The sequence below is a fragment of the Pristis pectinata genome, chromosome 8 (genome assembly GCF_009764475.1).
Source record: "Pristis pectinata isolate sPriPec2 chromosome 8, sPriPec2.1.pri, whole genome shotgun sequence".
NCBI lineage: Eukaryota > Metazoa > Chordata > Chondrichthyes > Rhinopristiformes > Pristidae > Pristis > Pristis pectinata.
The window spans coordinates 21359455-21373772 of NC_067412.1; the positions used below are offsets into that span (position 1 = coordinate 21359455).

The following is a 14318-nucleotide window of genomic DNA, read 5'->3' on the forward strand; positions in this document are numbered from 1 at the left end:
GGCATCAACCTGGATCAGATGGAGCACATATTTTGCCAACCAAATTACTCGGAAATCCAATTTATGGGATATTTCCAAATGACATGGTTCAATGTTACCATAAATCCATGTCCATCTAAGGGATTTATTATCCATGAAAAATAAGCCATGCTCTTGAAATTCTCACTGTTAGATGACAGAGCAGAGATAAAGTTGAATTTCCAGCAATCACAATGACCTTTAAATAATGATCAGATTATAGTACATCTTCTTGTCACACATCAAACAAGAAAATAGCAATTACTGACCACCATCATTCACAGCAATATAGACAGCCTTCTCCAATGACATAGGTATTCTACATTGTGCTTAGGAAATTATTTCTTATCATGTAATCTGATATTTCTAGTTTTGTGCACAGATGATGTCACCTTTCAACATCCACACCTCATGTTACAGCAGCTATCAGGAAATTCTAAGTAAAAGACCGCGAAAAACATTTTTTTAAATAAAATGCTAGCTTTTATAAGTGCCTTTCACAACCCCAGGAGTGTGAAAGTGCTTTACAATAGATGAACTCGAGAATCTGTGGACCTGGAAGGTCAGGTGTCAAAATGTGTCATCGCCACATAACTGGGAGCCTGGGCCAACAGGTTATCACCTGACACAAAGGGAGAGTGGCAGTGGTGGGATCATGATCCATCTGCAATCCAAGCAGCCTTCAGGATGAGCTGTTGGAATACTGTATCAAACTTGATGATTCACTGAACACTTGTATCCAGAGGGATGATGGCAACAGTGTGAGCTTACATGGCAGGAATCAGATCTTCCAATGCAACCTTGGTCATTGTAAGACTACTATGATGCAATGGAAGCTGAAACTTCAGAAGTTGCCTGGTGGTTGGGTCTGCAAATGTTGAAAGCATTGAGAACAACATGGTGGCCAGCTGTTAGTGCTGCAGCCTCACAATTCCAGGGACCCAAAAACATTATCCGATCATAGCTACTTCACTGTTTTGGGACATTTCTGTGGATAAAATAGCACCATGTTTCCTAACTCACAGTGACCACACTTCGAAAGTCGGGTAACTGATGAACTTTGTAGGTTAGTGACAAAAAGGACCAAAGAAGAATTGATGGGCATGTGAGGGGATAAGGTTGCAGAGCTGCAGGGAAATAAGAAGAGGGTGAATGGAACTGATAGAGATGCTGGCGGCCAACATGCACCCAATAGGTTGAATGGCCTCCTTCACTGTCACAATAAGCATGCAACTGCACAAAGCCAGGTTTAAGGTTGGACCTGGATTACCGCATGATCCTTTGAGGCCGTCTGCCAGTGACCCAGGCATCTCATTGTGCCCATCTGTACCTGCTCCATCAAAGTCTTCAACACTGGGCAAAACACATGCCACCCCACACCCCTTATTCCTTAATCCTTGCTGCCTATACACCATTCTTGCCCAGTCATTCACCACTTGCCGATCTCTCTTCTATGTCACAGTAAGCATCATGCTGTGCCGGTATCTGAGCCAATGGTATTGGCAGCTCTTAGATATTTGTGCATTATCTGTGAGCCTGAACCATAAACATCAGTGGGTGATTTTGGAAGGCAGATAGAAGGGTTAAAGAGATCACAGCCGGGTCCTGTGCATCATTCAACACTCACACCCATGCTAAGTGCTGCATCTTAGTTCTACTGCCAAGCAAACAAACTCTGCACTGGAACAATTTGGCCCCAGACCACCTCATATTGAGACTCATTAATGGAAAAGCATTAGGATGCAGAATTTGCTGGGAGTCCCAGGCAGCTCGCCAATAAAGTGTCGCCAGCTTTAATAACAATATTTTCACGTACTTTTGCCATTTATCATCGCAGATACTTTTCTCTAATCATCACATGTCCTGAGTAGCTGGACGAAAAACAGGCAGCAGGTGTCTCAGGAGGTGGTGAATTTCAGAAGACATGAGGGGAGGGAGCTGGTTATGGAAAGCCATGCTCAACACGTAGGGTGTACAAGGCCAGAGTTAACCAAGGAGCACTGCCTCAGCAGCACCAGAAAACCGAGATAATTCCAATGGAGAGCAGGCTCAGTACCTTTCAAACCCAAGCAGCTGGAACCTTTCAAGGGACTGGGAATGTTGGGGACAAACCCATCTTAATGGCTGGGACTTATTTATATAAATGTTTTGGAATCCCAACTGAATCTGACCTCCCACCAGTCAGTGAGAGGAGAAGTCTAGAGACAAGAATAGGAAGACTACAACAGTGACCTAGGTTCATGGAAGGCAATGGGGTTCCACCACAACTGAGGGTGGGATTTCCAGAGACCCTGATTTGGAAGGGCCAAAGGCTTCTTCCGCAACAGGCTTCAGGGAATCACAGGACCTTTTCTATTTTCCTGGCTGCCAAAAAGCATTTTCTAACTACTTAGCTGAACTGGAAACAGAGAATTCTTCTCTGCTTTGTGTCAGGAAATCTACCAAATCATATAATCAGAGCAGGGGTGCAGGCTGACTGATGTTATGGACATTTGGAAGGGGAGACCACCCTAATGGCCCAAGTGTTAAAAGCACTGTCCATGGAGGTTTACCATTGGCCTTACAATCTGACCACCACGTTTGTGGCTTTCCTAATTAACAAATCATAAACTGTCTATCACCCAGCACATCAGTTTTGGAGAACCCAGGAATGTACCAACTTTATTGCTCAATTATGATTATAACTCTTCAAGGTCCATAGGGATGAACACTGGAATAAATTAAACCTGATGTCTCTGACATCCAGATGAGCCAATGGCAAGTTAAATTGCAGCTAAGTGCAGTTTCACCATGAATTCATACATGTTCATTTCAACCTGATGGCATCTCATTTAGTGGAATGGAAAGAACACAGCAGAAAAAAATGTTACCTGTTAAATCCATAAAAATGGGCTCAGGTGCCACAGGACAGACCAAGGTCAATCTTATTACTTGAACGTTGGGTAAATTGGGATCTGCAAATGATAAATACATGTCAGAATAGCTTAAAAAAATTGGCTTTTTCCCATAAAGCACAACAATATTTCTGGATAATTACATAACTCGGTACAATAGCACAGCAACAGTATTATCACATCAACACAAAGTTCCTCAAGCATTCATTTATTTGCTAAAAAGAGTAACAGGTGTCTTTGACAAGACTTTAAATGGCCATAAGTAAGTAGGCACGCTGGTCTACATTGTGGGAAATACAAGAGAGACTGCAGATGCTGGAAATCTGGAGCAACAAACACAAAATACTGGATGAACTCAATGGGTCAGGCAGCATCTATGGAGGGAAATGAAAAGTCGACCTTATGGGCCGAGAGCCTTCATCGGGACTAGTGGAGGGAGAAGCAGTCAATAGAACACAGGTACGTGGGATCCTTGCTGTGGCCAAACTGGGAGGCCTGGAAACGGAGCTGGAAGCCACGTGGCACAAGGCGGCGGCGGAGACAAGTGCCTAGGAAGGACACGTGGCTGTGGAAGTGAGTCTGGACGAGCACGTGGTCGAAGAGCCGGAGAGAAGCAGCGATCACCGATGGGGAGCAGTGAGAAAGGGTCTCACTGAACTCCTGTCAAAGAGAGGAAGAAAACTTCTTCAGGGTAGGCATACCTCGAAGAGACTTCGCAGTGTAGCAGCAAAATGGAGGCACAGAGAGACTGCAGATGCTGGAATTCTGGAGTAACACACACAAAATGCTGGAGGAACTCAGCAGGTCAGGCAGCATCTATGGAGGGAAATGAACAGCCGACGTTTTGGGCTGAGACCTTTCACCAGGACACAGTCCTCCAGCATTTTGTGTTTGTTGCTGGTTTACATCGTATTCTGAATGAAAATGACCTGGAATAGTAAATGCATTGCTGCTTCCTCGTCACCTGTCACCATTCAATTTTATTACCATTAAGTGTAACTTGGCACCATGTTTCACAAACTGCTTCAAAAACACAACCTTAAATACAACAGTAGTTCAGACAAAGCTGCACTTTACTACAGTATTCTTATTTTAAATGTGAATTTGAACTTCTAGTTTATTTCCTCACTTCATTTCCTATGTTCCAAATACCTAGAAATTTGTCCTAATTTATAGCACTAAACAACCTATACAATTGCAGCTGCACTATTGTCAGGGGATGAATTTCTAGACATTAGTCTTTCAAACATCATTCAAGTTGCAGTTGATGGGCATTATTTTAAAATTGCACTCCCTAATGGACAAGAGCTCCTCAGGTAACCATTTACAAAGCTTATAAAGGATCTATGCCAGGGTTTCTTTGCAGGTTCTCCAAAGCAGCCACATTAACTTACAGAAAATCAACAGAAACTCTGTTTACCCATCTATTTGGAACTTCACTATCCCACCATCTGGGTCATGCCCTCTTTTTGCTGCTACCTTCGGGCAGGAGGCAGAGAGGCATGAGGTCCCATACCACCAGGTTCAGAAACAGCTACCTTCCCACAACCACACACAAAATGCTGGAGGAACTGTCTCAATCCGAAACGTTGACTGTTTATTTCCCTCCATAGATGCTGCCTGACCTACTGAGTTCCTCCAGATTCCAGCATCTGCAGAATCTCTTGTTCTGCAACCTCTTGTTCTCTTACAACCATCATGTTCTTGAACTGGCCTCCACAACCCTAACCCTACCTTAGCAACAGAACATTATGAACCACCTCTGATCGTATCTTTTTTTTTGCACGAAGGTCTTTTTTTTTGCACGGTCTTTTTTTTCTCTCTCTTCACTGTCCCGTATAATTTACATACAATTTATATTCTGTGTGCTGTCTGTACCCACGTGCCTGTGATGCTGCTGCAAGTTTTTCATTGTACCTGTACCTCACTGTACTTGTGCACATGACAATAAACTTGACTTGTCTTGACTTTTGAAAATCCATGAAGAAATTCCCATTACAAACATTTCCACATTGGCTGAGGCTATGAGCATTCATGTTAGCTAGCCGCTATTGGAATCAGTTCAGTGGGAACAAGAATCGTGTTGAAACAGGATGGCATTTCACTGTCTTTGCTTTGTGTTAATGCCCAAGATGAATTTCGTCTCCAGAAAGTTGACAACATGTCTGAGAACAAATTACCACCCAAGCTTTACTTTATCATATTCTAGAACACAATGAATATATTTCCAAGCGCAGCAATCAAATTAATGCCCACCCCCTTTTTGTAAAATTGACTTATTATTTATTGTCTGGATATAATGAAAAAAAATAATATAATCAATTTGGTCAACAATCCACAGGAAAAAAAAAGAACCTTGTAAATAGTAACCACAATACAAGTGAATTGGTATTGGATTTGATAAAGAGAAGGAAGTGTCACAAACTAATATTTTAAATTTAGTCAAGGAAAATCTCAAAGGGATGAGTGAAAATTGACCACAATGAAATGAGCTGAATTGTTAATGAGGAAGTCTACAAAGAAACATTCAGATGTGTTCAGCTAGGTTCCTAGAACAATATAAAAACAATACATAAATCTGAAAAGCTAAAGCTCCACTTATGTAGCAAACATTGTCAATGAAAGAGGCTACAGCTTCAAGTTAAAAGAACAGGGGGTCACTTTGATGAAAGGATGGACATAGGCATGAAATGGTTGATGTGCTAACAAGATATACATTTAAAGGTTCGTTTAAGACCATCTTTTTAGGGCATTTGATGATTAACATGATTTAAGCATTTTTGGAAGCATGAAGAAGATATCTCCAGGTTTCATACTCAAGCATCAATTAGAACATTTTTGGGAAGTGGTAAATGAGGACCCCAAAGGCCCACTTCCATAAGAGGTGTATCATCAATTGGTTGACACATTATGGGACAGTTCAGAATGTCCCAGCTATAAAGTGAGAGGGGGTCTTGGGAGCAATACACAAGTGTATCTGGAGAAGGAATACCATCTGATTATAGCTGCAAAGAGCCCACCTCACCTTCCTTTCCATCTCTCCCATTGCCTGTTTTCATCCCATTTGTCCTCCAGATCAAGGCAGGAGGTGAGTTGGGAATAGAAGTTGGCTAACAACACACATATAGCCAAACGCTCTGTTACTACAATCTACTCAAAAAGGTACTGTAACTTAAGACTCAAAACTCTCCAGATAAAACGTTAATGGCATGTTGCTAAGAGTTCCAGAAAAGACTGTTGATTTGTCTCAAAAGCCCTTTTGCTGTACAGTCTAATGCCAACTTAAAGTGAACACAGCATCGCTTTAAGTAGTGCTAGAAATTCTCAGCTTCCATTTGCTTACTCCAATACAGTTGCTTGTTAGGAGGAATTAGTAATTGAAGCACAAACCTGAAAAATGGCACACAACATTTTTTAATGAGCATCTGCAGGCAACTGTCAATCAGAACTTCAATGATATTCGGGATGGGGATTCCTAACACATGATTTGACTCATTTGCCAGAAGCTACCCTGCAATAAAGTAAAAAAAAATGCAGGTAACGACAGAGATTGCTGGAAACATCAGCAGGTGAGGCAGCATCTGTGGAAAGAGAAACAGTTAATGTTTCAGGTTCTCAGTCCTTCCTAGTTCTGATAAAGAGTCCCAGACCTGAAACATCAACTGTTTCTCTTGCTAATTCCTGACCCACTGGGTGTTTCCAGTATTTTCTGTTTTTGCTGCAATAAAATCAGCCTGAATGGGTTATGCATCTCAGGGCCCTTTTCTGGCCACATCAGATTCTCATTGGTCCTAGACCACCCAGGAAAAGTGGCCCCCAAGAATTGCAGAAGTGCAAGAAGAAACAAAAATCCGGCAGACTGTGAAAGCTTCAAAAAAATGAAGGAATTTGAAAGAAACATGAATGGGGTCTCTTCAAAAAGTTAAGTAAATAAGTTGAGAGAGCGCTGTTTAGGAGAATGTAAGTCAATCAAAAATAGATAACGGCCAGGCTATATAACAGATAATAAAAAATATGGAAGATGACAAACTATGGTCAAACCTAGAAGTAATTCATGGAAGGAATACAAAAAATTTAATTTAAATTTTAAAAATTGCATTAAAATTTAATGGTTCTTAATATAGGCAAACCACTAACTAGTCTCACCCAGTTGGTTCAGAAGATAAAAACCATAAGACAAAAGAGCAGAATTAGGTCATTCAGCCTATCAAATCTGCTCCACCATTCGATCATGGCTGACTTATCTTTTCCTCTCAACCCCATTCTCCTGCCTTCTCCCCGTTCCCTTTGATGCCCTTACTAATCAAGGCTTTAAATATACCCAATGACTTGGCCTCCACAGCCATCTGTGGCAATGAATTCCACAGATTCACCACCCTCTGGCTAAAGAAATTCCTCCTCATCTCAGTTCTAAAGGGTCGTTCTTTTATTCTGAGGCTGTGTTCCTCACATATAATTTGTTACCACATTTGTCTCAAGTCAAAAGAATTAAACACAAAATGATATGATACAAAATTGGCCTTATTATCAATCTCCAAATCTGGCTCAACCACATTAACTTCACGGTGCTTTATTTAGTTGAAACCGTCCATTATTGTGTGATCATCATAAGGTGTAGGGCTATCCCAACCTCCATTTTTCCCTAAAGCACCTGTTTCATATGTTTCTTCTATTTTGGCATCAAACACAAAGTGTGAGGAGTTCATGGATTTCTTAGACTCTGGGAGCAAAATCATATTGCAGCTCTGTCAACAACTCATTCTCTTTCAATGTTTATAAATCCCACACTAATCCTACATTTGCAACTCCTGTCCACCCATCCCTTTAAAGGTGTCAGATGGCATTGGGTGAATGAACAAGAATTGAGTAGGGAAGGGACTGAGAGTTTATTCTTCATAAGTGTGGCAATGCACCCTTTACAATAAAGGAAGTCACCAAACATCTTATTACATTGATTCAAAAGTAATGCTTCATGTCTGAGACATTATTTTAATCAAAAGTTGAATAAAAGCAATCTGCTTGAGGAAGAAAATAGTTGCAACATGATTTTGCCTACAGCTTTGGCTAGCTGGGGTACTTTAATTTAGAACAATCCACAATTGCACCAGACATCTTGCTGTCAAAATAAAATTGGTTTGATGCATTAAAGTTCTAAAATAGTTGAATTTAATCTCTGAGTGGTATTTGATTGGTACATATGCTGCTGGAAACATGGAACATGCAACGATTCAACCAAAATCATCTCCAAGGAAGAAAATACTTTGCAATCAGTGGTGTTTATGTATTTCATCTTTCCAATAACGAGCAAGGGTCTCTTTCAACTCAGTGCAGTTGGCATCTGCTTTAATAAAAGTTATTTTTCTTAAAATCAATATATTGGACAGGATTCAAGTGTCAGCTGAAACAAGAAATAAATAACAGGGCTGTTTGCCAAAAGCATGTGTTATTACATTCCGTGCCAATTTCAACAAAAATGAATTATGGTGAATGCTCAGAGATTTTTCAACATTTCACCCTTTCTAAAAACTCTCATAGGAAACCAACGAGTCATTGAGAGATACAGCATGGAAACGGGTCCTACAGGCCACCAAGTCTAAGCCAACTATCAACAACCTATCGTACATTAATCCTTTTTTTACTCTCCTCACATTCTCATCAGTTACCCCAGATTCCACCACTCACCTATACATTAGGGGCATTAGAACATAGAACAATACAGCAAACGAACAGGACCTCCAGCCCACAATGTCTGTGCTGACCATGATGCCAATTTAAACTAATCCCATCTGCCTGCACGTGGTCTATATCCATCCACTCCTTGCCTGTTCATGTGCCTATCTAAATGCCTCTTAAATATTGCTGTTGTATCTGTTCCACCACTTCCCCTAGCAGCACATTCCAGGAACCTACCACTCTCTGTACAGACCACAGCTGTGATAAACTAAATCATGAAAGGAATCTGGTGTTTACTGTAAATGACAAATATACTTATTTAGTGTCAGCTGACTCTCAAAGTGTACACTGCAGCAGCAAAAGATGTCACTCCAGAAACCATCAGTGGTATACAAATTATCTCTCTGTATCATTTTGCTATGGGAATATGGATTTTCTTCATGTTGCGCATTCATAAGCAACTTTCTGAAATGTATCTCAAATACATATAGTAAACACCTGCCACTTCTCCATCACTTCAACACATGCATGAAAACTGACTTCACTGCCCACACAAGGCTTTGTTCCGAGCTCAATACTCTTTAAAATTCCAGGATGAGGACCCTACACAAGTGTATGTTGCTGCTGATTTCTCATGATTAAAATGAACATCCAGTTTCACTACATCTTCCATTTCTAAACCTGAAATGATATCATCCATTTAAAATGTGTTTATAGGTGTATGTTTAGTCTGTAGGGTATGGAAGTACCTGCATGCATTATGCATTGTTGATATAATTCTCTAACCTAACAGAGACCAGGATTTTGAATACTTCCTGATGCTATCTCACCTTTTAGAGTTCTTTTGCTGTTGGAGATTCGGAGAAGACTTTTGAAACACATTGTGACTCTTTCTTAGATGGTTTGTTAAGAGTTTTCAATATTTATTCTCTGCAGGAAAACAATAATACACCCTAAGTTCTATCTTAAATAGGAAGTTGGATTGGGAAGCCCACTGCTCCTCCCACAATCTCTCCTTAATAAAAATGTTATGTTACTTCTTTAATCCCTCTGGATTTAACTAGTTTCCCCCAAAATGAATTAACTTTGGCCACAAAACAATGGGCCAGATTATCCTGGACCCAGCCTGCTGCCCAAACTTGCTGCATAGGGTGCCACCCACTCAGACATCCCCCGGATGTAAAAGGCTGAATGAGCTTGGAGTCACAAAATGGAGAGGGCTCCATATAGTGACCAGCCTTGGGTGCTGTATCACTGAGGCTCTACCCCTGGAACACCTTGAATATTTAAAGACATTGCAAGCAGATTTGAATAATTAAAGTATAAAAACAGTAAAAAAAGACTTAACATCTTAAAATGCTAACTGAGGAATACATTAAATAAGTACTGTATCTGAAACAGCAGCCTTTTTCTACAGAGTCTGCAACCTGATTCGAATGAATATGTTTGCATACTTCCTAGTGTAAAGCCGGGGGTTGGACAAGATACATATCCAGCCCTTCTATTCAGCACATCATACTCTGTCGCTGACTCAACAGTGAATCCAATACTGAAGCACCAACCTCCAACCAGCTCATCTTGAACTTCTGCACTTCAGTATGTGGAAGCCCACAATGTGCCGAGACCTGAATGGTGGATATCCAACAGTTCTTGATTGAACCAGTACTGGTCATGCCCAACCATATTTGTGTATGGTGAAGCAGGCATCGTACAGACTAGCATTTCTAATGGAATATTATGTCAACGTTTGTATTTAGGGTGGACTCCCAATACATCAAAAGTAAAAGTATCATTGTATACTCACTGGAAGCTAAAGTAATGAGTTAATCTGGCTTCTGTTGAAAATGGATATAATTAGGAATTCAAAGTAGATTTGTTCAGTCACTCCTTACAGAAGAAATCAGTATCAGATCATTAAATCTCAAATTACATTTTCACATTCTTTTCTAAATAAAAATGAATGATTCCTCTATAATCAGCACAATACCAAGTTTCCAAAATTATTCTCTTTGGTCTGGTAACCATCCACCTGTGAAATTGCTTAATTGTTTAGTTTTATTTTGTGATCATCAAATTGAATAGCTATTATTTTACAATGCAGGACAGAAAAAAAAACTTTGGTATCCTCCATCTACTCCTGGATTTCTCTCAATATGCTCCTTGTCCATGCATACAGACTGAAACATCAAAATAGACATATCAATTTTTTCCATTGGCAAATGTTCCACGTGGAACTTTTTCAGCAAGCAGCCATGACAAATACTGTAGATTCCTAAAATTACTTTCCATGTTCTCTAATAGCGCATAAATGCTTGATTATTTAGGACAATAGTGGCAACACAAACAGATAAATTCAAGTTGTAAGTGGGATTTCTGTTATCAAAGGTATTGTTAGAGTCCAGATCTAATTGTTTTATAGAATGTTTGGTGCAAGTGAACCTCTTACTGCGATAAAGTAATTTACATGAAATACTTTTACCAGTATTTGCAAATGGACAGGCAAAAAGGAAGCTGTAAATTATAATTTTATAGAAATTCAAACCACAGGGACCTTATTGTTAAATAGCGACAAGAAAAAAGTGGCACATCAAAGCATTAAAACAAGCAGGCAGTCATAATATAACCTAATTTTTAAGATCACATTACTGTAATTTATTCAGCAAATGAGGAATAAATTAACAAATCTTAAAAAGCTCCTGTACAAGCATTGATTCAATGTTGTTTTCTTTTTGTCACCTTATATCAAGACTAAATTGAAAAGTTTATTGACAGAATGACTGAGAAAACAACTTAGAGGTATACCTTTAGCAGATAAAGAGGCACCAGGATGGACTAAATGATGGCTTCAGCGGAAATAATTTTTTCCAAAGGTATAAGATGGCATCCTGATACAATGACTGTGTGCACTGGGAATGATAGTGTGTTGGATTGTTAAAGAGCTGATTGTTGCTTAAATTGCAAGCCTAATGCTTAATAAGGGTTCAACAAAGAAGCATGTAAGATAGCAGTTAACCTGGCATCATCACCTGACAGAAACCTGCTGAACAAGTGTAAAATGATCAATGCTCGGGATTTCAAACATTACTTACAGGTCTATCATGCTTCACTGTTCAGGTCACTGCTTCTGGTTTGAAGAGGACCTTTGAGACATCATGGGGAGATCTCCTGTGATATTTTGTCAAGACTTCACCAAAATTCTATCATACTTTATCCTCAGAGTACTTTACCCAATAAGAGTTAAGTGCAGTACTACAATACCAGACTGGATGGACCTTATAGGATCAATAAAACAAAGAGAATTTTGGTTAAGGGTACCCTGCTGGAGGGCTGCTTTTCTTCTGTAGGAGGAATGGGAAGAACGCAGATGGAGCAGCTCCAGCTGCTGAAGAAGGGAAGGATAGCTGGGTGAGGAAGCTCACCTTCCCTCATAGATACAGGAAATCTCCCCTCCACCAGGACCTTCGAGAATCTGTCCACTCTATCCCTCAGTACAAAGTGTTCGTGGAACCTGGGTATATTGTTCATGAAAATGACTGAAAATTACTCCGAACCTTCACAAATACTAAACTTGATAAAGCCTATGTTAGCGCCTCGAGAAAATTTCAGATTATACTAATCAGCAATTAGGGTCAAAATTGTGAGTTTTGGACATCAGACAGGCATGTCTAATTACCACTGTATCAATTTACCACCTCTAAACCTTAACAACCAGCTGACTGTTCCTCAGTCATGTCAGTGACTAGTTCCTTTTCTTCCACCATATATAAACTAAATGAGCAGACTAAGGAAATGGAATCAACATTTCTTCAATGTTCAAAATTCCCTTTGTGGACCCATTAATGACAAGATTTAACAATAACTTGAATTTTCATAACACCATGAAAACAAAGTTCTTCAACATGCTTCACAAGGGCATGACAAAAGAATATTGACACCCAGCCACACTTAGAAAAAGTTTATTGAAAAAAGTAGGCTATAAGGAGTGCCATTTAAAAGGAAATGGTGGCCAGAAACCTCAACTCTTTCTCTTTGCACAGATGCTGCCTGACCAATTGAATCTCCCCAGCAATTTTTGTTTTACTTTTAGATTTCCAACATCTGCAGTTTCCTTTTGATTTTCAGTTAGAGAGTTTAATGTCCAGTCCTCTAAAGGCACCATTACAAATGATAGAGCAATTATATCTGGGGATAATCAAGAGACTGGAGCCGCAGATATCTCAGGAAGCCTGGAGGCAGTTACAGAGATGGGGAGGGAGATGCCATAGAAGGATTTGAAAACAAGGGTGAGAATTTTAAAGTTGACCAGGATTGGGATTTTGTAGATAGTATTCACTGCAGTTACTGTGCAATGGTGGGAGAGGGACTGAAAGTTTAAGGTGATGAAAGGGAGTGCCAATTAAGCAGCTGTGCAGAAAAATGTTAAATTCCTTGGGTGTTGCTGGAACTGCACTTATGCAGGCAAGTGGAGGGCAATCTATCACACTCCTGATTTCTGACGTGTAGCTACTGGAATTCATTTGGGCTGTCAGAAAAGCAGCCTCATAGCCACAGTATTTATGTGGCTAGTCCATTTGAGTTTCTGGTCAGCATGACTCCCACAGGATATTGATGGTGGAGGCCTGTAATATGATTGAATATCAAGAGTAGGCAGTAAAAGCATTGTAGGCTATTTCTACCGCAGGCCTATAGGTTTACAATGGGGATCAACATCCCACAGCTACCAGGTTTCTAACACCACCATCATTATACAGATACAGCTGTTCAGGTTATAGAAATTCATGTACAGAATTCACAAACCGCTACCCAAAAATTTAAGATACAGAATAAAATTCATTCTTACAGAAATTACGTGAAAAAAAGTAAATAAATAAAACAAACTATTAATTTTTTTCAACTCACATTTCTTGAAGCATGCACAGATGACGCGGCTTCGGGTTACAGAGATTTGTAATACAAACCCTTTTCTAGGAACGCAATCCCACCACAACACAGGGTCGCCTGCACTCAGTTATTCATGCATTTGGGCTACCTGGTTGTTCAGATTCTCCTAGAGTCAGATGATAGTGGATGATCATTTCTCCCCATTCTGGCCTCTAAGTGGTTGATCAGACTACTTCACTCCTGAGCTGCCCAGCTATATTACACTCCATTTTGGATCATCAACCTGCATGATCAATTACTGATAGGTTGACATTCCCTGTGCTGTCCTCAGTGATTGGTCACTGAGCCAGTGACAGGCATCATAAATGTGTCACATCTCCCACAGCCAGTTGACCTTGTATTATATCAGGCAGCTGCTTGTTTTTGATGGGCCTATCTCTCAGTTTCAACTGCAAGTAGTACTAGTTCCTTTCTCCTTTGTCTCTCGAGAAAGCAAGTACGGGCGACACCTGCATTATGGGGTGCCTGCGTTCCTAGAAAATGGGCCTCATTGCGATTTTCCGGAACACAAAGCCGTGTCATCTGCACGTGCGTCAAGAATCGTGAGTTGAAAAAAAATTGTGTTGATTTATTTACTTTTTTTCACAAAGATTCTGTAAGAGTGAATTTTATTCTCTAACTCAAATTTTTGGGTAGTGGTTTATGAATTCTGTAAGGGCGAATTTCTGTAACCAGAATGGCCGTAATCCAGGGACACCCATATATATTGCCTCATCCAGTGGGACCTTGAGTTTCCAGGCAACCAGTTCAATGATACATGGTTCCTATGCCTCAACTCCAGACGTCTTTACC

At 40.1% G+C, this 14318-nt stretch overlaps 1 protein-coding gene across 2 annotated transcripts in view; it reads right to left on the reverse strand.

Annotated features, from left to right (window-relative positions):
* The window catches only part of arhgdig (Rho GDP dissociation inhibitor (GDI) gamma), a 69120-nt gene that overhangs the window by 12592 nt on the left and 42210 nt on the right, over positions 1 to 14318 (reverse strand). For both annotated transcript variants that reach the window (XM_052021324.1, XM_052021322.1), the window contains one exon: positions 2889 to 2972. In XM_052021324.1, the coding sequence (XP_051877284.1) occupies positions 2889 to 2972 (84 nt within the window). The remainder of the gene's footprint in view (positions 1 to 2888; positions 2973 to 14318) is intronic.